This window comes from Onychostoma macrolepis, chromosome 03 (assembly GCF_012432095.1).
Source record: "Onychostoma macrolepis isolate SWU-2019 chromosome 03, ASM1243209v1, whole genome shotgun sequence".
In the NCBI taxonomy this organism is placed as follows: Eukaryota; Metazoa; Chordata; class Actinopteri; order Cypriniformes; family Cyprinidae; genus Onychostoma; species Onychostoma macrolepis.
Window position 1 is genome coordinate 5,045,239 of NC_081157.1, and position 24,564 is coordinate 5,069,802.

At 44.0% G+C, this 24,564-nt stretch overlaps 1 protein-coding gene across 4 annotated transcripts; it reads left to right on the top strand.

Moving 5' to 3' along the window:
- Positions 1-70: 70 nt before the first annotated feature.
- LOC131536279 (gastrula zinc finger protein XlCGF8.2DB-like) lies at positions 71-24,451 on the top strand. Of its 4 annotated transcripts, XM_058769101.1 has the most exons (4): positions 633-1,352; positions 1,477-2,651; positions 8,742-8,874; positions 21,750-24,451. In XM_058769101.1, exons 3-4 carry the CDS (start codon positions 8,790-8,792, stop codon positions 22,775-22,777), a joined length of 1,113 nt encoding a protein of 370 aa, XP_058625084.1. In that variant the 5' UTR covers positions 633-1,352; positions 1,477-2,651; positions 8,742-8,789; the 3' UTR covers positions 22,778-24,451. The 4 variants fall into 4 exon arrangements, with proteins under 4 accessions (XP_058625083.1, XP_058625085.1, XP_058625084.1 ...); XM_058769100.1 differs by lacking the exons at positions 633-1,352; positions 1,477-2,651 and adding an exon at positions 71-128; XM_058769102.1 differs by lacking the exons at positions 633-1,352; positions 1,477-2,651 and adding an exon at positions 544-587.
- The last annotated feature ends 113 nt before the right edge of the window (positions 24,452-24,564 follow it).

Here is a 24,564-nt window from a genome sequence, read left to right on the forward strand (position 1 = left end):
GAGCTCTGTATGAAAGCTGTTTATTGTGACTGAGCTGGGTTTGAGAAAGGACTTTTATTTTGCTTTGGCGGCGTGACGTCATAGGGGCGCGCGCGCTCCCGCATCTGTTGTGATTCGGCTCAAGAAAGGTCTGTGTTTTTAAGTATTTAAACTGCTTAAACTGATAGGAACAGTTCCGTCAATTGTATAGTTTTTAAAGCGATGCAAGATTAATTATTTGATATTGAATGTAACATTGTAATGCTTTATCTAACATTAATAAGCGTTATTGTGTGTGAGTAAACGCATCTGCACATGAAAGGTGCGTCTCGTTTCGCTCGCTGTGTCCTGAATCAGTTCATCATAAACACTAATGAGCTCACTTCTAAGTAGCGACGGAGAAACTGAGCTTTCTGAGACTCGATTGAATCGGTTGCTTCTCAAATGATTCAGTGACTCGATTGAATCGGTTGCTTCTCAAATGATTCAGTGATTCGAATCTCCGCTCGCTGATCACCTGTTGGTCAAAACTGTGTAAATGCAGCGAGAACAACAAACACAACGGTTACAAACCTGCTGAAAATGTTATCATGCTGGTGTAATTTAGTGTGTGTAATCTACAAAATCTGATTTGCCGTATCACAACTAATTATGAACTGTCTGTATAGTTTGTGCTGTTTAATGAATTTGCAGCGCTAGTTTCGAGGGTTTTTGTCTAATCAGGGGCCGTTGCACCAGCTGGACCTAAAAACGTTGGGTGTAAACTGCGTTGGACTTAGTTACGTCCAGCTTTCCGATGAATATTTACAGCTGTTGCATCATTTAAAACTAGGACTAGGCGCAGCTAAGCTCAGCTAGACTGTGCGCGTCCCCGCCGTTCGCGTTACTATGGTTACAACGTGAATTTGCCGGCTCCAATTAATAAATGAAAAATGGCTGCTGAACCGAAAAGAAGGAAATTAAATTACTCCGATTGTGAAACAAGAAAAATGATTGAACTCTTCAGTAAGTATATGCATATTTTAGTGTGCAAACAAAACAATTCAGTAACAAATAAGAAAAAACAAGACATCTGGCCAAAGATAACAGCGGCAGTACATGAAGCTGAGGGTGGATCAGGAAACCGGACAGTCGAGGAAGTAAAAACAAAATGTAAAAATGGAAAGATCTTCTTCAGGCAGCCAGGAGAGACTCTAGTCTGCTCAGAAACCCCCGACGGCTGGAGGACCCCCTCCTAAAATCTCACCCTACAGCACCATTATAATGGATGTGTTTGGAGACGTTTCCCGGCCTGAAGCCTGTGACACTAGTGCAAGCAGCGTAGATGAAGTTTTTCTTCCACGTCAAATGATTCATCAGACAGCACTACGAAGGTAACATTACCACTTAAATAGTGGGCTAATAAATAGTTATAGGCTATAGACCTGTTTACACCGAGTACGGAGTAACCTACACAAATTTCTGAAGCAAATTATATTTTAATTTCAACTTTTGCAGATAATCCCAATCCGTGTTTAACACCGCGGACAGCTCCAAAAAACACGACAGCGTTCCCTGCTCGAAGGACAAGGGAACCGCATCTTCAGGCGGTTTTACTGAAGTTATGAGAGTGGAGACGAGACAGAGAAGTGAAGGATGCGTGCATCATGTGTAGACCCATACCAACGCGCCACCACATCTATTCATTTCATGTTTGCATCACACACAACATGTACGTCGATTGTGTGAAAGCCTTTCCTATTTACAGAAAGGTACTCATTTGTAGATGGTGCCTGAATGCACACGTGAGTACCATCAATACAGCTAAAAATACCGGGTATGCCAGAATCTTTATAATTATAACAGTTCAATCCTGCTGAAACCAAACCTTTCAGTAAGTTCTCTGTCTCCATATATATCTAGAGGATTGGTGCGGTCTCTCATTACTCTTTCACGCCTGAAAGCCCGTCGATCGTGTAGCATGTATATCAGACACGCCGTTGTCTTTTAATTGTTTTTGTTTATTATGTTTATTATCACTATGGAAACAAGTCCAGGCTTTTCACTTTACACCTACCTTTGACTCTGTGTGAGATTTAGTCTCAGACGTGCGCTACGCCCAGATGGTGCAACAGTTATTAATTCTACGCAGGACTTAAAACGCATTTTACATCCAGCCTAGTCTTACAACCGAGTGTACGTCCAGCTGGTGCAACCGGCCCCAGGTGATTTAACTCTCACTCCCTCACTAGTGCACTGATTTCTGAACTACTGTGCTGACTACTGAACTAGTGCGCTGACTACTCTTTAATGAATTTGCAGCACTAGTTTTAAGTGTTTTTGTCTAATCAGGTGATTTAAAGGGGTGGTTTACTGCGATTTCACTTTTTTCATTTTAAATAGTGTGTAATGTTGCTGTTGGTGCATGAACAGTATCCGCAAAGTTGCTGCGCTGAAAGTTCAACGTAAGCGGAGATATCGTCTTTAAAAATCAGGAAGTTTAATGCCTACAAAAACGACTCATACGGGACTACAACGAGATACTTCCCGGGTTGCATACGTAAAAAACCCATAAATTTGCATCAACCCCTCCCTCCGGAACATGCCAAAGAGGATTCACACAGAAACTATTACTAAAATATGGAGCAGTTCCAACTTTAAAACCAGAGGCAGCGGTTGTTGGGCCACAACCTGTGAGTAAGATTTCATAATTTTAAATGTATTTGCATGTATAATTTCAGACGTAATGTTTTAGTTTTATCAAGGACGTAAACAAATGCCAACGCTGGCTTTAGTAGCCAGTTAGTTAAATGCTATTTCGTGTGTCTATGACAAACGCGTACAAATATTTTGGACCCGAATTTGTAATTATGTACTAATTTTGTAAATGTATTTTCCATGTATACTTTATGACGTAATTTTTCTATTTGATCAAGAACGTAAACACAAGCCAACGCTGTTTGGTTAGTAGCCAGTTAGTTCGATGCTATTTTGTGTGTATAAGACAAACGTGTACAAACTTCAAAAATTATATGTAATCACAACAGCAAACTTCATTCAGAAACGTTTGTAAGAGCCGTGCTTGCAGAAGTTCTGCTTGACTCTCTTCATTACCGCTTTCTGGGTCTGATTCTGGCTCAAACTGATACGGCAATATTGACACCATTATTTACATTTGACCGGAGCACATGCAACTGTCGCCGTGAAGGTGATGGGCGTGAACGTTTCCGGACAGTGTGCAGTACGCCGTTTAGCCAATCACAACACACCGGCCCAACTAACCAATCTGAGCCCATCACCTGTTTCTGAGGCGTGGTTTCAGAGAATCAGGAAGTCAACCGGTCGTTCAAATGACAGAGGAGAAAGCGGCTTACAATAAAGGTGAAATATATGAAAAATAAGGCGTTTTTTAACAAACAAAACACGAAGACATGTTATATTGCACCCCATAAACACAATCGAGCAAAGAAAAAAAGCAGTAAACCACCCCTTTAACTCTCACTCCCTTACTAGTGAGCTGACTACTGAACTAGTGCGCTGACTATGTGCTGACTACTGAACTAGTGCGCTGACTACTAGTGCGCTGACTACTCTTTAATGAATTTGCAGCACTAGTTTTAAGTGTTTTTGTCTAATCAGGTGATTTAACTCTCACTCCCTTACTAGTGCGCTGACTACTGAACTAGTGCGCTGACTACAGAACTAGTGCGCTGACTACTGAACCTAGTGCGCTGACTACTGAACCAGTGCGCGCTGACTATGTGCTGACTACTGAACCAGTGAGCTGACTACTGAACTGGTGCGCTGACTGCTGAACTAGGGAGCTGACTATGTGCTGACTACTGAACTGGTGTGCTGACTACTGAACTAGTGCTGACTCCCTTAATAGTGCGCTGACTACCTGAACCAGTGCGCTGACTATGTGCTGACTACTGAACCAGTGAGCTGACTACTGAACTAGTGAGCTGACTACTGAACTAGTGCGCTGACTGCTGAACTAGTGCGCTGACTGCTGAACTAGGGAGCTGACTATGTGCTGACTACTGAACTAGTGTGCTGACTACTGAACTAGTGCTGACTCCCTTAATAGTGCGCTGACTACTGAACTAGTGCGCTGACTATGTGCTGACTACTGAACTAGTGAGCTGACTACTGAACTAGTGCGCTGACTACAGGACTAGTGCGCTGACTACTGAACTAGTGCGCTGACTATGTGCTGACTACTGAACTAGTGTGCTGACTACTGAACTAGTGAGCTGACTACTGAACTAGTGCGCTGACTATGTGCTGACTACTGTACTAGTGAGCTGACTACTGAACTAGTGCGCTGATTGCTGAACTAGGGAGCTGACTATGTGCTGAACTAGTGCGCTGACTACTGAACTAGTGTTGACTACTGAACTAGTGCGCTGACTACTGAACTAGTGCTGACTCCTTTACTAGTGAGCTGACTACTGAACTAGTGCGCTGATTACTGAACTAGTGCGTTGTCTGCTGAACGAGTGCGCTGACTGCTGAACGAGTGCGCTGACTGCTGAACTAGTGCGCTGACTGCTGAACTAGTGCGCTGACTACTGAACTAGTGCGCTGACTACAGGACTTGTGCGCTGACTACTGAACTAGTGCGCTGACTACAGGACTTGTGCGCTGACTACTGAACTAGTGCGCTGACTACTGAACTAGTGCGCTGACTACTGAACTAGTGCGCTGACTACTGAACTAGTGCGCTGACTACTAGTGCGCTGACTACTCTTTAATGAATTTGCAGCACTAGTTTTAAGTGTTTTTGTCTAATCAGGTGATTTAACTCTCACTCCCTTACTAGTGCGCTGACTACTGAACCAGTGCGCTGACTACAGAACTAGTGCGCTGACTACAGGACCAGTGCGCTGACTACTGAACCAGTGCGCTGACTATGTGCTGACTACTGAACCAGTGAGCTGACTACTGAACCAGTGCGCTGACTACTGAACCAGTGAGCTGACTACTGAACTGGTGTGCTGACTACTGAACCAGTGTGCTGACTACTGAACTAGTGCTGACTCCCTTAATAGTGCGCTGACTACTGAACCAGTGCGCGCTGACTATGTGCTGACTACTGAACCAGTGAGCTGACTACTGAACTAGTGAGCTGACTACTGAACCAGTGCGCTGACTGCTGAACCAGTGCGCTGACTGCTGAACCAGTGCGCTGACTGTGCTGACTACTGAACTGGTGTGCTGACTACTGAACTAGTGCTGACTCCCTTAATAGTGCGCTGACTACTGAACCAGTGCGCTGACTATGTGCTGACTACTGAACCAGTGAGCTGACTACTGAACTGTGCGCTGACTACAGGACCAGTGCGCTGACTACTGAACCAGTGCGCTGACCATGTGCTGACTACTGAACCAGTGTGCTGACTACTGAACCAGTGAGCTGACTACCGAACCAGTGCGCTGACTATGTGCTGACTACTGTACCAGTGAGCTGACTACTGAACCAGTGCGCTGATTGCTGAACCAGGGAGCTGACTATGTGCTGACTACTGAACTCGTGCTGACTGCTGAACCAGTGCGCTGACTACTGAACTAGTGCTGACTACTGAACCAGTGCGCTGACTATTGAACTAGTGCTGACTCCTTTACCAGTGAGCTGACTACCGAACTAGTGCGCTGATTACTGAACCAGTGCGTTGTCTGCTGAACGAGTGCGCTGACTGCTGAACCAGTGCGCTGACTGCTGAACCAGTGCGCTGACTACTGAACCAGTGCGCTGACTACAGGACTTGTGCGCTGACTACTGAACCAGTGCGCTGACTACAGGACTTGTGCGCTGACTACTGAACTAGTGCGCGCTGACTATGTGCTGACTACTGAACTAGTGAGCTGACTACTGAACTAGTGCGCTGACTGCTGAACTAGGGAGCTGACTATGTGCTGACTACTGAACTAGTGTGCTGACTACTGAACTAGTGCTGACTCCCTTAATAGTGCGCTGACTACTGAACTAGTGCGCTGACTATGTGCTGACTACTGAACTAGTGAGCTGACTACTGAACTAGTGAGCTGACTACTGAACTAGTGCGCTGACTACTGAACTAGTGCGCTGACTGCTGAACTGGTGCTGACTCCCTTAATAGTGCGCTGACTACTAAACTGGTGAGCTGACTACTGAACTGAGTGCGCTGACTACTGAACTGGTGCGCTGACTGCTGAACTGGTGCGCTGACTACTGAACTAGTGAGCTGACTACTGAACTGGTGCTGACTACTGAACTATTGCGCTGACTGCTGAACTAGTGAGCTGACTACTGAACTGGTGCGCTGACTGCTGAACTAGTGCGCTGACTGCTGAACTAGTGCGCTGACTGCTGAACTAGTGCGCTGACTGCTGAACTGGTGCGCTGACTACTGAACTCGTGCTGACTGCTGAACCAGTGCGCTGACTACTGAACCAGTGCTGACTACTGAACCAGTGCGCTGACTATTGAACTAGTGCTGACTCCTTTACTAGTGAGCTGACTACTGAACTAGTGCGCTGATTACTGAACTAGTGCGTTGTCTGCTGAACGAGTGCGCTGACTGCTGAACCAGTGCGCTGACTGCTGAACTAGTGCGCTGACTACTGAACTAGTGCGCTGACTACAGGACTTGTGCGCTGACTACTGAACTAGTGCGCTGACTACAGGACTTGTGCGCTGACTACTGAACTAGTGCGCTGACTACTGAACTAGTGCGCTGACTACTGAACTACTGCAGTAGTCTACTTACTAGTAGTCTACTTACTAGAACTACTTACTAGTGCGCTGACTACTCTTTAATGAATTTGCAGCACTAGTTTTAAGTGTTTTTGTCTAATCAGGTGATTTAACTCTCACTCCCTTACTAGTGCGCTGACTACTGAACTAGTGAGCTGACTACTGAACTAGTGCGCTGACTACTGAACTAGTGCTGACTACTGAACTAGTGTGCTGACTACTGAACTAGTGCTGACTCCCTTAATAGTGCGCTGACTACTGAACTAGTGCTGACTCCCTTAATAGTGCGCTGACTACTGAACTAGTGCTGACTCCCTTAATAGTGCGCTGGCTACTGAACTAGTGAGCTGACTACTGAACTAGTGAGCTGACTACTAAACTAGTGAGCTGACTACTGAACTAGTGCGCTGACTACTAAACTAGTGAGCTGACTACTGAACTAGTGCTGACTCCCTTAATAGTGCGCTGACTACTAAACTAGTGAGCTGACTACTGAACTAGTGCGCTGACTACTGAACTAGTGCGCTGACTGCTGAACCAGTGCGCTGACTACTGAACCAGTGAGCTGACTACTGAACTATTGCGCTGACTACTGAACTAGTGCTGACTCCTTAATAGTGAGCTGACTACTGAACTGGTGCGCTGACTGCTGAACTAGTGCGCTGACTGCTGAACTAGTGCGCTGACTGCTGAACTAGTGCGCTGACTGCTGAACTGGTGCGCTGACTACTGAACTCGTGCTGACTGCTGAACCAGTGCGCTGACTACTGAACCAGTGCTGACTACTGAACCAGTGCGCTGACTATTGAACTAGTGCTGACTCCTTTACTAGTGAGCTGACTACCGAACCAGTGCGCTGACTACCTGAACTAGTGCGTTGTCTGCTGAACGAGTGCGCTGACTGCTGAACCAGTGCGCTGACTGCTGAACCAGTGCGCTGACTACCTGAACCAGTGCGCTGACTACAGGACTTGTGCGCTGACTACTGAACTAGTGCGCTGACTACAGGACTTGTGCGCTGACTACTGAACTAGTGCGCTGACTACTGAACTAGTGCGCTGACTACTGAACTACTGCAGTAGTTCACTTACTAGTAGTCTACTTACTAGAACTACTTACCAGTGCGCTGACTACTCTTTAATGAATTTGCAGCACTAGTTTTAAGTGTTTTGTCTAATCAGGTGATTTAACTCTCACTCCCTTACTAGTGCGCTGACTACTGAACCAGTGAGCTGACTACTGAACCAGTGCGCTGACTACTGAACTAGTGCTGACTACTGAACCAGTGTGCTGACTACTGAACTAGTGAGCTGACTACCTGAACTAGTGCTGACTACTGAACTGGTGCTGACTCCCTTAATAGTGCGCTGACTACTGAACCAGTGCTGACTCCTTAATAGTGCGCTGGCTACTGAACTAGTGAGCTGACTACTGAACTAGTGAGCTGACTACTAAACTAGTGAGCTGACTACTGAACTAGTGCGCTGACTACTAAACTAGTGAGCTGACTACTGAACTAGTGCTGACTCCCTTAATAGTGCGCTGACTACTAAACTAGTGAGCTGACTACTGAACTAGTGCGCTGACTACTGAACTAGTGCGCTGACTGCTGAACTAGTGCGCTGACTACTGAACTAGTGAGCTGACTACTGAACTATTGCGCTGACTACTGAACTAGTGCTGACTCCTTAATAGTGCGCTGACTACTAAACTAGTGAGCTGACTACTGAACTAGTGCGCTGACTGCTGAACTAGTGCGCTGACTGCTGAACTAGTGCGCTGACTGCTGAACTAGTGCGCTGACTGCTGAACTAGTGCGCTGACTGCTGAACTAGTGCGCTGACTACTGAACTAGTGCGCTGACTACTGAACTAGTGCGCTGACTGCTGAACTAGTGAGCTGACTACTGAACTATTGCGCTGACTACTGAACTATTGCGCTGACTGCTGAACTAGTGAGCTGACTACTGAACTAGGGAGCTGATGGAGAGATTTAGTTTGGGTTTATTTTGCTCTCTGTTTATTGTTCTCTTCATCTTAAACAGAAAAACTCCTGCTGAAGCGACTGAGATCCACGTGACACTGACATAAAGATGGCGATTATTAAAGAGGAGAGTGAAGACTTCAGGATTGAAGAAGTGTTTAGTCTGAAACAAGAAGAGACCGAGGCACAAACAGGTTGGTTTCATTCTCAAAGCTGAACTCGCTCATTTGAAAATGTCCAGCTCTACAGAAATTAATGATATTTCTGAAGAAACTCATAGGGTCATTCCCCGGCTAAAATTTTTGATTTTGCTAATATTTATTCTTAAAGGGTTAGTTCACCCAAAAATGAAAATTAGCATGTATTTTATTCACCCTCAAGGCATCGTAAGTGTATGGCTTCAGACGAATCCAATCGGAGTTGTATTAAATATCTAAAAATGATACCTAATTTATGTTACTCAATTTAGTGGTCGCTGAGTAATATGATTATGAATTTTCTTTTTTTGTTGCCATTAACGCTTATGTTTTAAAGGGTTAAATAATGAGCATAGTGTTCAGCATAGTGAAGCCTCTTCTCCATTGACATCCATTCAAATAAAACGGCCTCTGGTCCGCTACAATGTTTTGGCTTGCCTTCTTGTGGCTTTGGCGGCACTGCACAGACCAATCGTTGTATGACATCGAGAGCTACAAAGAGGCTCTGCATGCTTTCGAATCGCTCTTGCGGTACATTGATGTCATACAACGACCAGTCTGAGAGGGGTCTGTGATGTCACCTGCCCGTTTCTTCACTCTGGAGTTGAAGTCCTGATGGCTGGGCAGGTGCACACCAATAGCTGCTTTTCCACTGTCGGCCCAGTGCGAGACAGTCCTTTCGGCGGGGCTGGCGGGGCTAATAGACCTGTAGAACTGAGCCCGAAATCACACTGCGTTTCCACCATCGGGCCAGAAGCTCCGCAGCGCTAAAACCCACCCTTTACACGCCTCTGGAACAACGTCACCCTACTCCATCATTTGACAAACAAAGAGAAATTATCGGAAACGAGTCAGAAATAAATCACTGGAACTAGCGTGATCACAAAACAAACATGATAAAAGCAGCCGTTTGCTTGCATGTTTTGTTAAAGATTTAAATACAAAAGCATCGATGTTTTACAAGATTACGTGATACATTGATCATAATGAATTAATCAGGACTGAAAATTAGTCACACACAAATAAAGCGCTATGAACCGTTTTCAGGACACCTTCTTTCATTCAAGTATGTTTCTGTTTATTTGTAACTGAATGGAGTCCAGACAGCGCATTACATCTAATGGGCTTCCAGCTGTTCAGAGCGGACCACGTCACAGAGTCCTCGGGGGGCACTTGTATAGGAACGCAGCTCCTCCCAACTAAAATGTCCAGTAAAACATCTGAATGCTCAAATGTCGGCAGAAAGTTATTTGGTGTGCTATTTCTGATGTCCAGGAGTTCGTTTCTAGTAAACCTGATCGTGAAAAGTTGCTTAAGACAGAACAAACAAACAAAAAAAGTACAAGTACCAAAGAGCAACAAACCGTGGCTGCCATCTTCGTCGCCATCTTGCCTATTAGACACAGAGGTGAAGTAGTGTGGTAAGATTGCATTTATTTTAATTAATTAGCGCATGAGGGAGAGAGAGGGATGAAAGTTGTGTGTGTGCATTACCTGTATCTGCGCATCTCTCTCTACAAGCAATAAAGCTTATTTGCTTCAAAAACAGTGATTTTACACTTCGTTGCTAAGAAATATAATGTAGCGAGCCAGTGTAGAAGCTATTTTATTAATACAAATTTCTGTGCGCCACAATGTTTCTGTGTATATGTGCTGTGTGATCTTCGATATCTGTGTTCAGTAATGTGTGTGTGCATGCATCTATGAAAGCAGCATAGCCTACTGCATATAGTTTTAGTTTTGCTACAAACCGAGCCCGACCAAAACCTGAAGCTATTCGTTAAACCCAAACCCAACCTGAAACCCGTGAGCATTTCGGGACCCGTCAGGTTTGGGTAGCAGACCTCCACGTCGGTGGCAGTTTGCCCAATTCAACATGTTGAATCAGGATCAGGTCCGTCAGTAAGAGTGATAACTCTGTTGCCTTCATTTACTTACTAGTTTTCATCACTTTCGCTTTAATTTACAAGAACTGACTCGTTCGCTAAACTGAACTCTGAATCAGAGAAAGAAGGCTGTTCTAATATCTTACCCAAGCATTCCAATTTGTGAATATTTTCATAACAACATGAGCTGATTACAATGAATTATCATCAACGTAACTGATATTCACAATAGTTAGCAAGCGCTGCTTTGTTTATGTTTTGTATATCTGCGTTTATCTTGTATATCCTTGTTTCAGTTTTCTCCTTTTGAATGACAAATATACAGTGCCCTCCAAAAGTATTGGAACAGTAAAGACAAAATTGCTCTGTTGGCTGTGGAGTCAAGACATTTACAAATATGATTAAAAGATGAATATGAGACAAAACTACAGAATGTCACATTTTATTATTGGGTGATTCAACACATAGATGTTTTACCAGCTCAGAAGTTCAGCACTTTCAGAGTTTCATCCCTCTATCTGATGTGAGCATAAGTATTGGAACAGTTGCCTCACAGGTCTTTCTAAGTGATCAGCTGTGTCCTGTTGCATTAATTCTTCAGATGTTAAAAGCAGGGAATGTTTCGCATCAGTTATATCCATTACTTCTGCATTCTGAATCTTGCATTTGATGATGACACACACAAACCAGTATGAATATGAGGGAGCTGACTTTGAGAGAAAAGCAAGCAATTTGGATGCTAAAAGAAAAGAGGAAGTCAATTAGAGCTCGAGCAAAAACAAAGAGCATGAAGAAATCAAGAGTTTGGAAACCACCAGCAACCAATAAGAAAACAACAGTAGTTGATGACAGACAAATCATAAAAGCTGTGAAAATGAACCCTAAAAGACGTGTCTGTAAAATCACCAACAACTTCCAGAAAGCTGGGGTGATGCTCTGACAATTTACTGTCCTCAGGAGACTTTGACATAGAATAACAGATGCTACACAGCAAGATACAAACCTCTGACCAGCTCCAAAAATAGAAAGGCAAGATTAGAGTTTGCAAAAAAGACGATGAGACAAAGATGAACCTTTATCTAAGTGATGGGAAAGCAAAAATGTGGAGAAAAAAAGGGAACTGCAATGATCCCAAGCATACAGCCTCATCTGTAAAGCATGGTGGAGGTGGTGTCATGGCATGGGCATGCATGGCTGCCTCTGGAACAGGCCCTCTCAACTTTACTGATGACTTAATGTATGATGACAGTAGCAGAATGAATTTGTAAGGGTACAAAACCATCTTGCCTACCAATATTCAAGAAAATGCCACCAGATTCATTGGGAAGTGCTTCATATTGCATCAGGTCAATGACCCAAAACACCCTGCCAGTTCAGTCAAGGAGTTTATCAGGGCAAAGAAATGGAAAGTCTTAGATTGCCCAAGTCAATCTCCAGATTTAAATTCGATCGGACATGAATTTCAGCAGCTGAAGAGGAGAGTAAAGGCAGAAACTCCCCAAAACAAGCAACAATTGGAATTGGCTGCATTAAAGGCTGGGAAAAGTATTTGAAAGGATGAGAGCAAGAGTCTGGTGATGTCTACGGGTCACAGACTCACTGCTGGGATTGTGTGCAAGGGATCTGCAACTAAACAATAGCTTTTAATCTTTTATATCTGCCTTATGTTCAACTGTCCCAATACTTATGCTCGCATCAGTGAGTGGGAAGAACTCTAAAAGTGCTGTTCTTTTATTTGGTAAAACATGTGTAGCGCCCCCTACCTGTCTTTATTTTAATTAAGTAGGAAAGCGCTCCAGATTCATTAATAAAATGCCTACAGATGTTGAAGTTAGGCCCCTCTGGTGTCACTAAATGAATAATTTTCTTTTAGAAAGCTACGCAGAATTAAATCTATACGCACCTTAACTAATCAAGTCAACATAAACACTTTAGAAAGAATAAAACACTGGTAAAAATATGAAAAAAGTAAAGTATTTAATTAGAATAGAATTATAGAAATGTAAATAGATCAAATAAAGGGATTTCAGAATGTGAAATATTCGCTCACTCACTTTGTCCTTTAAATATGACACAATTTACCCCAGACAGGCAATATATCCGAATATACAGAGTTAAAGCAAGTATATATGTCCAATACACTCAGATTTGAACAGATTAACTCAAAAGGGGATGACAGTATTCAATAACTCTTATATATAAGACCAAATATACTCTGAATATTCACCTATGTGTTCAGTGCACTGAAAACTCTAAATTAACCAATATAGTGGGCCCACACACACACACACAATCACAAACCCCCCGTTGCAGGCCTGAATCGTGGCTCGTGTTCGTAGTGGCCGGGAAACAGAAAATGGCCTCTTCACTCTCCTGAGCGCAAAATAAATCAAACAATGATATCTCAATATCTCGTGAACACTACCGCAATTCCGGAATCCTGTAGCAGGCCTCGCGCAGCTCCTCGATCTCTCCCTCCCTCGTCAGCTGATGAAACGCACCTCCCGCGTCTCCAGAGGAACCCCAAATAACGTGGGTATTTGGGGCGCTATCTGGTACTCAAATGTACTCCCTCGTTGTGGAGGAAAACAACTGCGGTAACTGTCTTTAGTCTTGCTTTTTTAACTGTTGCGTTAACATCAGTTCAGATGCGCAGAATTGCGCAGTATACTCACACAGCCGGTATTCGCGCCTGAACGGCAGATTAACCGCACCGGATGGCCGTAAAACACTACGCGGCGATCTCAACAAATAAACAAATGAATACGTCAGTGTTTCAAACACGATCTACATTAAGTTCAAGATTTTTAAACTTGTAAATATATTCACTCTCTTATCGCAAACAATACGTCTCTCTCACACTGCTATCTCTCAACTGAACTCCCGCACTTCTTCACAACTTCTCTCCTCTCCAAAAAACAACCATTCACGTTACACAAAACACCCGTGAGGGCGGAACTTAATTCACATAAACCAATAAAATAAGGAAACACCTAACTTGCTGGTTAATGCCACGTTATACACACGTACATTTCAATCAACCTTGAACTTGGACGACGCTCTTAAAGGAACACACCTCTTTATACATCAATATACGGAGATGTATATTTAATTCATATTTTAGCTCTGGATTAGGACTAAATAAAAACAAATACATTAAGATAACCCAATTCTGAAGAATTGTATTCTACTGGGTTACATGCTCCCCCTTCTAAACGGCTCATGACCCCATGAGATTACTTCTCAACACTTTAATGGTAACTTTCGGCTCAGTATAAGAGCTTACTTGGTTACAATGAACACACTGTGCCATAGGGTGACACCACATGGTGTTACAGGGTTTTTGTTCTGACTCTTCCCCACCCTCTACATTTATGACCATCCCTCTATGAACCAAAGTTAAGGGTCGGTTAGTGGGCTGGCCCAGATTATCATAGCTCAACCTGACTACTGGTCTTATGTCTCTTTTAGGACGGGAATGAACAGTCTCCACTACCTCTTTAGTAGCATTAACTATTTTAGGCTCTCCCCCTTCTAAACCAGGATCTCCCATTTCATCTGAACTCTGATCTGAGAGCCCTCTAGGGCCGCCTTCAGTGATCATCGGCTCTGCCATTTCGGCAAGGGGTCCATCCAATTCACCTCCAAGGCTCCTCCTCCACTGTAGATTCCTCCCGTGTAACACACTCTGGCCTGTGCTGTCTCTCCACCCTGTCCGAGTAGTAGTACCACAGGTCATCCTCTTCACTTTCAGAGTGGTTCCTCAATTCACTCTCTGTCAGGGCCACATTCGTTTCTCCTAATCCTCTTCTCTGTTTTCTCTCCATCAATCTTTTCCTTGTCTCTGGCGGGGCAGAAACTTTAGTTGGTTCTCCAGGATCTGCCAACCTCACATGGTCCCCAACTGGTGAGAGATGGTCTCGATGTAATGTTCTTACACTTCCCATACCAGATTCGGTTTTCAGGCGATACACTGGTAAGTTCTTTAGCTTTTCCACCACCAGGTAAGGAACAGAATTCCACTTGTCCCCAAGTTTGTTCTTTCCAGTCAAGGCCAGATTTCTTATCAGCACACGATCTCCCACAGTTAGACTCTGGTGTTTCACTCGCTTGTCATACAATCGTTTGTTCCTCTGTTGACTTTTCTGGGCAGTTTCAGTGGCTAACTGATATGCCCTCTGTAACTCTGATTTCATTCTTTCCACATACTGTCGATGGCTACCGGCTCCCTTTCCATCAGGCGAAGTCCCGAAACACACATCCACCGGCAGACGAGCCTCTCTTCCGAACAGAAGATAATATGGTGAAAACCCGGTTGCTTCGTTCTTAGTACAGTTGTAAGCATGTACCAATCTGTTAATGTGTTGACTCCATCTGGTTTTCTCTGTAGGATTCAGCGTACCAAGCATGGAAAGAAGTGTTCTGTTGAACCTTTCTGGCTGTGGGTCTCCTTGTGGATAGTAGGGAGATGTTCTGGATTTTCTGATTCCCAGCATGTTTAGTAGCTCTTTTATGAGACCACTCTCAAAATCTCGACCCTGATCTGAATGGATGCGGGAGGGTAAGCCATAGTGAATGAAGAATTTGTCACACAGTATCTTGGCCACAGTTAGAGCTTTCTGGTCCTTGGTGGTGAACGCTTGAGCATAGCGTGTGAAATGGTCTGTTACAATGAGAACATTTCCAATGCCTTTTGAGTCAGGCTGAATGGACAAGAAGTCAATGCACACTAAGTCGAACGGCCCACTGCTGGTTATGTGGTTCAAAGGTGCAACCCTCTTGGGTAATGTCTTTCTCGTTACACAACGGCCACAATCCTTAACATACTGCTCTATGTATGCGGACATTCTCGGCCAATAGAAACGATCTTTCAAGAGTTCAGTAGTTTTCTCTACTCCCAAATGACCTGAGTCATCGTGCAAGGATTGCAGTACTTGGGACCAGTACCTCTCAGGTAAGACGAGTTGTGTCTTTTCTCTACCACACAAACTTTTGGTGACTCGGTACAGAAGTTTACTCTTTATGTTTAACTTGTGTCCCTGTCGCTGTAACAGAGCAATGGTAGTATCGGAACTTTCCGGACTCCACTTCTCGCTTTACTACACCAACTACAGGGTCCTCCTCTTGAGCCTTCTTCAACTCTGCATTAGTCAGCTGTTCCATTTTACCAAGACCCAACGCTGTGGGACAAGAGAATGACGATGACCCGTCGCACTCAGCTTGGCACTTGACAGCACATAGGTAAGTGGATTGTTATCGGTCTTTACCACAAACTGTGCTCCATATAGATAGTCGTGAAACTTATCCACAACCGCCCACTTGAGCGCCAAGAACTCTAGCTGATGAATGGGGTAACGTTGCTCGGATGCACTTAGTTTCCGACTTGCGTAGGCTATGGGCCTCAGTCCTCCAGAATGCTCCTGATTCAACACGGCACCCAGTCCGCTCAGACTGGCGTCTACATGCAGTACATATGATCTGGCAGTATCAGCAAAAGCAAGTACGGGGGCATGTGTGAGACAGTAAATGATTTTATGGAAAGCTGTTGTACATGTGTCGTCCCAACGCTCTCCAAATTTCTCAGATACTCTGTAGTACTTCTGGCCATCTATTGGCTTTCTGTTCTGCCCAGATGTGGGTGGGTAACCTTTGGTGAGCTCTGTCAAAGGCCTCACAATGGCGGAGTAATCCTTTATGAAACGCCGGTAAAATCCACAAAACCCCAAGAACGACCTCAATGTCTTTAGGTCGGTGGGCTTTTTCCAGCGTTACTGCTTCAATCTTGGCTGGGTCTGGTGATACGCCAGCAGCAGACACAATGTGCCCCACATACCGTACTTGAGGCTGGCAAAACTGGCACTTGTCAATTGACACTTTCAGGCCACACTCTCTCAGACGGTCCAGGACTTTTAACAGCCTCTCTTCATGCTCTTCAAGAGTGCGTCCGAGCACAATGATGTCATCAAGGTACACTATAACTTGGAGCAGATGCATGTCGCCTACCGCTTTCTCCATTAGCCGCTGGAATGTGGCTGGAGCTCCAGTAATTCCTTGAGGCATACGTTCGAACTGAAAGAATCCCAGGGGACAGATAAACGCTGTCTTCTCTTTATCTTCCTCCGTCATGGCTATTTGATAGTATCCACTGCGGAGGTCCAGTACGGAGAACCATCTACTACCAGCCAAACTGTCCAGGGCATCGTCGATCCTGGGAGTGGTGTACTGATCAGGGATGGTACGAGCATTTAGCATTCGATAATCGATGCACATTCTGATTGCCCCACTCTTCTTCCGTGCTACTACAATGGGCGATGCATACGGACTCCTTGACTCCTTAATTATTCCCGCTGTTAACAGGTCTTTGATGTGACGTCGTACATCCTCGATGTCCGCAGGAGCGATGCGTCTGGAGCGTTCTCTGAATGGTTTGGTGTCTTTTAGTCTGATGGGATGCTCAACCCCACGAGCTAATCCAACATCCCATTCCTCGACAGAAAACACATCACCTCTGGTTGACAACTTTTGACGTAGCCTCCGTTCCCAGGCCTCAGGAATGGACGACTCACCAAAATTAAACAAACTCGGGTCTATTGCTTGGGAGCTCTGTTCTCCAGACGATACAGTGAGTGTGTCAGTTTTTGATGTTTCATTATGGACCAACACTTGTATATTTTGTCCTTCTACTGCTGAGGATGGGAGTACAACTGGGGTTATGAACGTTCCAGCCGGAAGACGATCCTCCTCTGGGGTGTCTACCACAAAGATCTCTTTCCGCAAAGGCATGTCAGTCTCTAGTTTACAGACAGCACACACTTCTCCCCGTGGTGGAACTATGCAATCACCAGGTCCTATCCATCGGACTTTTCCTTCAGGTTTATCAGGGAGAGTTTCAGTCTTTTGCTGCTGATGGATGGCAGGGTGTCGAGTCTGGATTCTCAACGCACGAGCAACACTGGTTCCTTCTGTATCATGGCTAAGAGCAGCAAGGCGTTTGAAGAAACTGGCATTGGTACCAATAATGACTGGCAACTGGGAAGGACCCTGGGGTTCAGGACATACGAGAGCCAGGATGGACAACGGCTCCTCCACACCAGTGACAGAGGCGGGAAAGGTGACATCCACTATGATATAGCCCTTATAAGGGTAACTGGAAGAACTGAGGCCCCATATGGATAATCCAGTCAAAGGGTGAATTGGCACATCAGGCAGGTTCTTGGAATACCAGCTTTCGAACACAATCGTCACTTGTGATCCGCTGTCTAACAGTGCATGACATACACTGCCATTAAGCTTCACTTCTACAGTTGATGCCGGTCCTACTAGTCCTTTAGGAAGACGGCTGGATTCATGGATGGCTGTCTGGCTCTTTTTGGAGAAACATGCTTGGTTTGGAGCAGTTCTATTGTCAGCCGTCTCGGCTTTCCACCCTTTGCCTGCCGTAACGAATCTAATCAGCTTTTGAATCACTTGATCAGAATTGGGTGGAGCTTGACACTTTGTGGCGATATGGCCATCTTCTCCACACTTGTAGCAGAAGTAGTCATCTCTTGGTCGGGTGGACTGGTATCTTAACGACGTGGACACAGACGGGGATGGTTTTGGCCGCTGGTCTGGAACATGAGGCGAGTATTGAGTAGAACTGACACTCAGAACTGCCAACTGCTGCTGTAAGTGTTGGACCTGTTTCTTTAACTCTTGAACCTCTGAATCATCAGTTTTCTCATTCTTCTGGAAAGGTTTTCCTTTAGTTTTAATCACTAATGAGGAAGTAGACATGGCTTGTGGCTCAACTCCCCTTATTTGGGTTCTCAATTCTTGAAGCTCGGCCTTGAGTTCCTGGATAACAGATGTGCTGACTCTTTCTTCTTCGCGGAATTGTATGGCCTTAGCTTTCGCAGACATTCTGTGGCGAGCAGCTTCACTCTCCTCCGCCTCACGTATTTCTTTCAATAGACCCAGAAAAGAAGGTGGGTGATTTTTTTCTTTCTCTCAGCCTAAGTTGGAGCAACATCATGTCAGAATTCACAGCCCCTCTAATCAGCTGTTCCACTCGTACTTTATCAACCAGACGGCGGGTTAGTCCATCTCTTTCCACTACTTTGCTGAGGGTCTTCTCCATCCTTCTCAGGAATTCAGACAAAGCCTCCCCTGTGCACTGGCGCATAAGACAAAACTTGAAGTATAAATCCTCACCAGACTCAGATGATCCAAATGTGCTCTCCAACGCTTCCAAATATTGCAAAGCACTCGCTTCAGGATCTGAGAATCTGACAGCTCTTACAATATCCAATGCAGGTCCCTTAAGGCTTTCCACAATCCTGCGTCGTTTTTCTTTTTCAGAACAGTCACTCTCAGTTATCATCAGCCTAGCTTGGTCAATCCAATTTTCCATATTCTCCTTGCCCATGGGGGTTGGATCTACGGCTGAAAATGTGCGCAGGCGTCGGAATGTGTTGCCGTCACTCGGGTGCTTTACAGTCTTTTCCAGGACCTCACCCATGGCGCGTATAATTGACTCAGGGGAACTGTCTGTGGCACTGTGGGGAGAAATCAAAGCTTGTACCTCACTTAGAGACTTTTCTTCTTCCATCAAGAACTTTGCAAACTTTTCCGTAAAACCTGCAGAAACTGGGTCAGGTGCAGATTCCTTGGTCTGGATTACTATGACTGACCATGGCTCTTTCCTTTCTCCCCTTGACACTTCAGGAGGCATGCTCTGTGGGTCAATGGTTTGTCTGCACTCACACAACACCAGCAGCGAATGTGAAGTAGGTCCTTCTCTTGTGTCTCTTACACGAACTCTTCCTAGAGCTTTTACTGCGGCCATCGCCTCTTCAATTTCAGCCACTTCTGTGTGAACAGGTACGTTTAACAGCATTAAAGCATGGGTCTCATCAATGTTAGCATCTTTGCACCAGTTGGCCAACTCTGCTTGGAGGCCGGGGTCTTTTGTTAGAGCCATGATAACACTTGATGCACTTTTCAGTTACTTATAATGCAATTACAGGGTAGGTGTTGAGCTTAATTCTTCTTTTCTTCTTTCAACTAATTTGTGACTGGCCAGAGGGAGATCCCGGACGAGCCCCCACTTTATGTAGCGCCCCCTACCTGTCTTTATTTTAATTAAGTAGGAAAGCGCTCCAGATTCATTAATAAAATGCCTACAGATGTTGAAGTTAGGCCCCTCTGGTGTCACTAAATGAATAATTTTCTTTTAGAAAGCTACGCAGAATTAAATCTATACGCACCTTAACTAATCAAGTCAACATAAACACTTTAGAAAGAATAAAACACTGGTAAAAATATGAAAAAAGTAGAGTATTTAATTAGAATAGAATTATAGAAATGTAAATAGATAAAATAAAGGGATTTCAGAATGTGAAATATTCGCTCACTCACTTTGTCCTTTAAATATGACACAATTTACCCCAGACAGGCAATATATCCGAATATACAGAGTTAAAGCAAGTATATATGTCCAATACACTCAGATTTGAACAGATTAACTCAAAAGGGGATGAAAGTATTCAATAACTCTTATATATAAGACCAAATATACTCTGAATATTCACCTATGCGTTCAGTGCACTGAAGAACTCTAAATTAACCAATATAGTGGGCCCACACACACACACACAATCACAAACCCCCCGTTGCAGGCCTGAATCGTGGCTCGTGTTCGTAGTGGCCGGGAAACAGAAAATGGCCTCTTCACTCTCCTGAGCGCAAAATAAATCAAACAATGATATCTCAATATCTCGTGAACACTACCGCAATTCCGGAATCCTGTAGCAGGCCTCGCGCAGCTCCTCGATCTCTCCCTCCCTCGTCAGCCGACGAAACGCACCTCCCGCGTCGCCAGAGGAACCCCAAATAACGTGGGTATTTGGGGCGCTATCTGGTACTCAAATGTACTCCCTCGTTGTGGAGGAAAACAACTGCGGTAACTGTCTTTAGTCTTGCTTTTTTAACTGTTGCGTTAACTTATCAGTTCAGATGCGCAGAATTGCGCAGTATACTCACACAGCCGGTATTCGCGCCTGAACGGCAGATTAACCGCACCGGATGGCCGTAAAACACTACGCGGCGATCTCAACAAATAAACAAATGAATACGTCAGTGTTTCACACACGATCTACATTAAGTTCAAGATTTTTAAACTTGTAAATATATTCACTCTCTTATCGCAAACAATACGTCTCTCTCACACTGCTATCTCTCAACTGAACTCCCGCACTTCTTCACAACTTCTCTCCTCTCCAAAAAACAACCACTCACGTTACACAAAACACCTGTGAGGGCGGAACTTAATTCACATAAACCAATAAAATAAGGAAACACCTAACTTGCTGGTTAATGCCACGTTATACACACGTACATTTCAATCAACCTTGAACTTGGACGACGCTCTTAAAGGAACACACCTCTTTATACATCAATATACGGAGATGTATATTTAATTCATATTTTAGCTCTGGATTAGGACTAAATAAAAACAAATACATTAAGATAACCCATTTCTGAAGAATTGTATTCTACTGGGTTACACATGTATGTGTTGAAACGGCTAATAATAAAATGTGACATTCTGTAGTTTTGTCTCATATTCATCTTTTCATCATATTTGCAAATGTATTGATTCCACAGCCAACAGAGCAATTTTGTCTTTACTGTTCTAATACTTATGGAGGGCACTGTATACTATTGTTAGCTGCTGATATAGACTGCTAATTCCTCTCACACAGGTGCAGAACGCATGTGTTGGTTTGTAGTCGGTTGCAGTTTGTGCAGTGTGCTCAAGCAGCTTTTTGGTCCAGACGCTGCCGACATAAGGAGATGAGACAGTCGGCTTTTGTAGCCGGTAGTTCTTTGAAGTCGGCTTGACGTGTCCCGGCCTTAAAAGCTTTCATGTTGATTTTCGCATTTTTTGCTTTGTGGCTTCAAGCTGTGGTTTACTTGTATTTGTCTCTTTATTTTTTGCTTTAGGCCTGCTGGTGCTAAAAGAGGAGAATCAAGATCTGAATGAAATGGAACAGACAGATCAGAATGAGAAACACCATGATTTAATAACTGGTGAAAAACCTACACAGACTAAAACAACAACTTCTAAACGAAAAAGAGCTCAGAAAACCAAATCTAACAGCTCTTTCACCTGCCGTCATTGTGGAAGGAGTTTCGATGAAAAACGAAAACTTCAAGTGCATGAGAGAGTTCACACTGGAGAGAGGCCATTCACCTGCCAACAGTGTGGAAAGAGCTTTGCTCAACAAGGAGCCCTTAAAAGGCACATGAGAACTCACACGGGAGAGAAGCCTTACACCTGCCAACAGTGTGGAAATGGTTTCACTCAAAAAGGACACCTTAAAAATCACATGAGAACTCACTCAGGAGAGAAGCCTTTCACTTGCCAGCAGTGTGGAAAGAGTTTCGCTCAAAAACCACACCTTCAAAGACACATGAGAACTCACTCGGGAGAGAAGCCTTTCACTTGCCGTCAGTGTGGAAAGAGTTTTACACAGAAAGGCACCCTTCAATCTCACATGAAAATTCACACCGGAGAGAAGCCTTATACATGTGAACAGTGTGGAAAGAGTTTCCCTGGAAAACAAAACCTTAAAGTCCACATGAGAGTTCACACTCAAGAAAAGCCTTTCACTTGCAAGTATTGTGGGAAGAGTTTCACACATACATGCACCCGTAATTACCACATGAGAATTCACACTGGAAAGCAGCTGTTCACATGTGATCGTTGTGGAAAGACCCTCACAACAGAATTTAGCCTTAAGTGTCACAAGATCAGGCACACTGGAAAGAAACCCTTCAAATGTGATCAGTGTGGAAGGCGTTTCATACATAAGTTAAGCCTTAATTACCACATGAAGACTCATTTGCCAGAGAAATGCTGTAAATGTGCTCAGTGTGGAAAGAGTTTCAGTCATAAAGGCAGCCTCCATGCTCACATTAAAAAACAACACCCTCGAGAGAAGCCTGTGGGAAGAGCTTCTCACAAATAGAAAATCTTAAGATTCACATGAAATATGTGTGGAATCATGTGAAGAAACCCACATGAGATTTAATTCAGGGGAGAACTATTTTATATGCCATCATTTTGCAAAGCGTTTCACAGTCAAAGGAAACCTGAAGACTCGCATAGGAGTTCACACTGGAGAGAGAGGCATTTCAAGATCATTCTGGAAATAAAGTGTGACTGCGGACAAAGTTTACCAAAAAAAGCCATTTTAAAAAATCACCAACATATTCACTCTGGAGGAAGGCCCGTTAACTGTGATCGACAAAAACGTTGGCACGGGGCAACAAAGGGCTGAAAAAGCAAGAAATTTTGAAAAGATTCAGTTGGGATAACATCTATCATCCAATTAAGTTAATTGACATCAGGTCTGTAACATGATTAGCTATAAAAGGGATGTCTTAGAGAGGCAGAGTCTCTCAGAAGTAAAGAGAGACAGAGGCTCTCCAATCTGTGAAAGAGTGCATAAAAAGATTGTGGAATACTTTAAAAACAATGTTCCTCAACATCTACGGTGCATAACATCATCAAAAGATTCAGAGAAACTGGAGAAATCTCTGTGTGTAAGGGACAAGGCCAAAGACCTTTGTTGGATGCCCGTGGTCTTCGGGCCCTCAGACGACACTGCATCACTCATCGACGTGATTCTATCATTGACATTACTAAATGGGCCCAGGAATACTTCCAGAAACCACTGTCGGTAAACACAATCCGCCGTGCCATCAAATTCCAACACCAAAACTCCAGAAACTCACAACCTCGATGCCCAGACGTCTTCAAACTGTTTTGAAAAGAAGAGGAGATGCTACACCATGGTAAACATGCCCCCGTCCCAACTATTTTGAGACCTGTAGCAGGCATCAAAGTTGAAATGAGCTCATTTTGTGCGTAAAATTTTAAATTTTCTCTGTTTAAACATTTGTTATCTATGTTCTATTGTGAATAAAATATTGGCTCATGTGATTTGAGAGTCTTTTAGTTTTCATTTTATTCAAATTTAAAAGCGTCCCAACATTTCCGGAATTCAGGTTGTATTAAATATAAATGACTAAACTCTGCTTTTGAAGAAATGAATTAGTTTCCTGCAATCTATTGGTGAAAGGAAGTCCTTGAGGTCATCTGATGTTACATATTGGAGGTCATCGTCAGTTTTCACACCCATTCTCGTCAATTCTGCTATCAAGTCATTCAGTCGATCATTATCCAGCATTGAGAGGGCACTTCTGATGACAGCTTCCATCTTTTACCTTCTTACCTAAGACAGAGTGGTGAAGTGCAACGAAATTAGCGTTAAAGTGTTTATATACTAGCAGATGGTAATAGCTAGATTCTCTGCGTTTACACAGAAATATTCAGAATTTGACTCTTGTTGCAGACCATGTAGACCCAGATCAACAACCGGCACTGATTCAGACTTTTTAACCACAAAGAATAAGTTTGATATGTGTATCAGAATCATTTAAATTTTCCAAAATATGTACACATCATCAGTGTGATCTACCACAACAGGATGCACATCCGGGAACCGCAGGAATAGCAGTAGAGCACTGATGCATGATCTCCAGCTGCTGTCAGCCTCTCACCAGCAGGTGGCACAAGCGGCTGTTGATGAAGGCCATATGTGGATCAAGTCATTCATTTACAAAAACTGATTTGCAGACGCAAGCGCTAAGTAGAAGTTTTGATTATCGGGGCCAGCATAAACTTGTGGAAACGCTGATTGTGTGTATGTTTAATTCAACATCTTCGCTGTTTCCCGTAGCCTACATGTAA

Excerpts from the sequence above, each read along its gene's own strand:
- LOC131536279 (XM_058769100.1), top strand. The coding sequence starts at position 8,790 with ATGGCGATTATTAAAGAGGAGAGTGAAGACTTCAGGATTGAAGAAGTG. Across the intron at positions 8,875-21,749 it reads AGAGACCGAGGCACAAACAG|GCCTGCTGGTGCTAAAAGAG; the intron begins GTTGGTTTCATT and ends TTTTTGCTTTAG.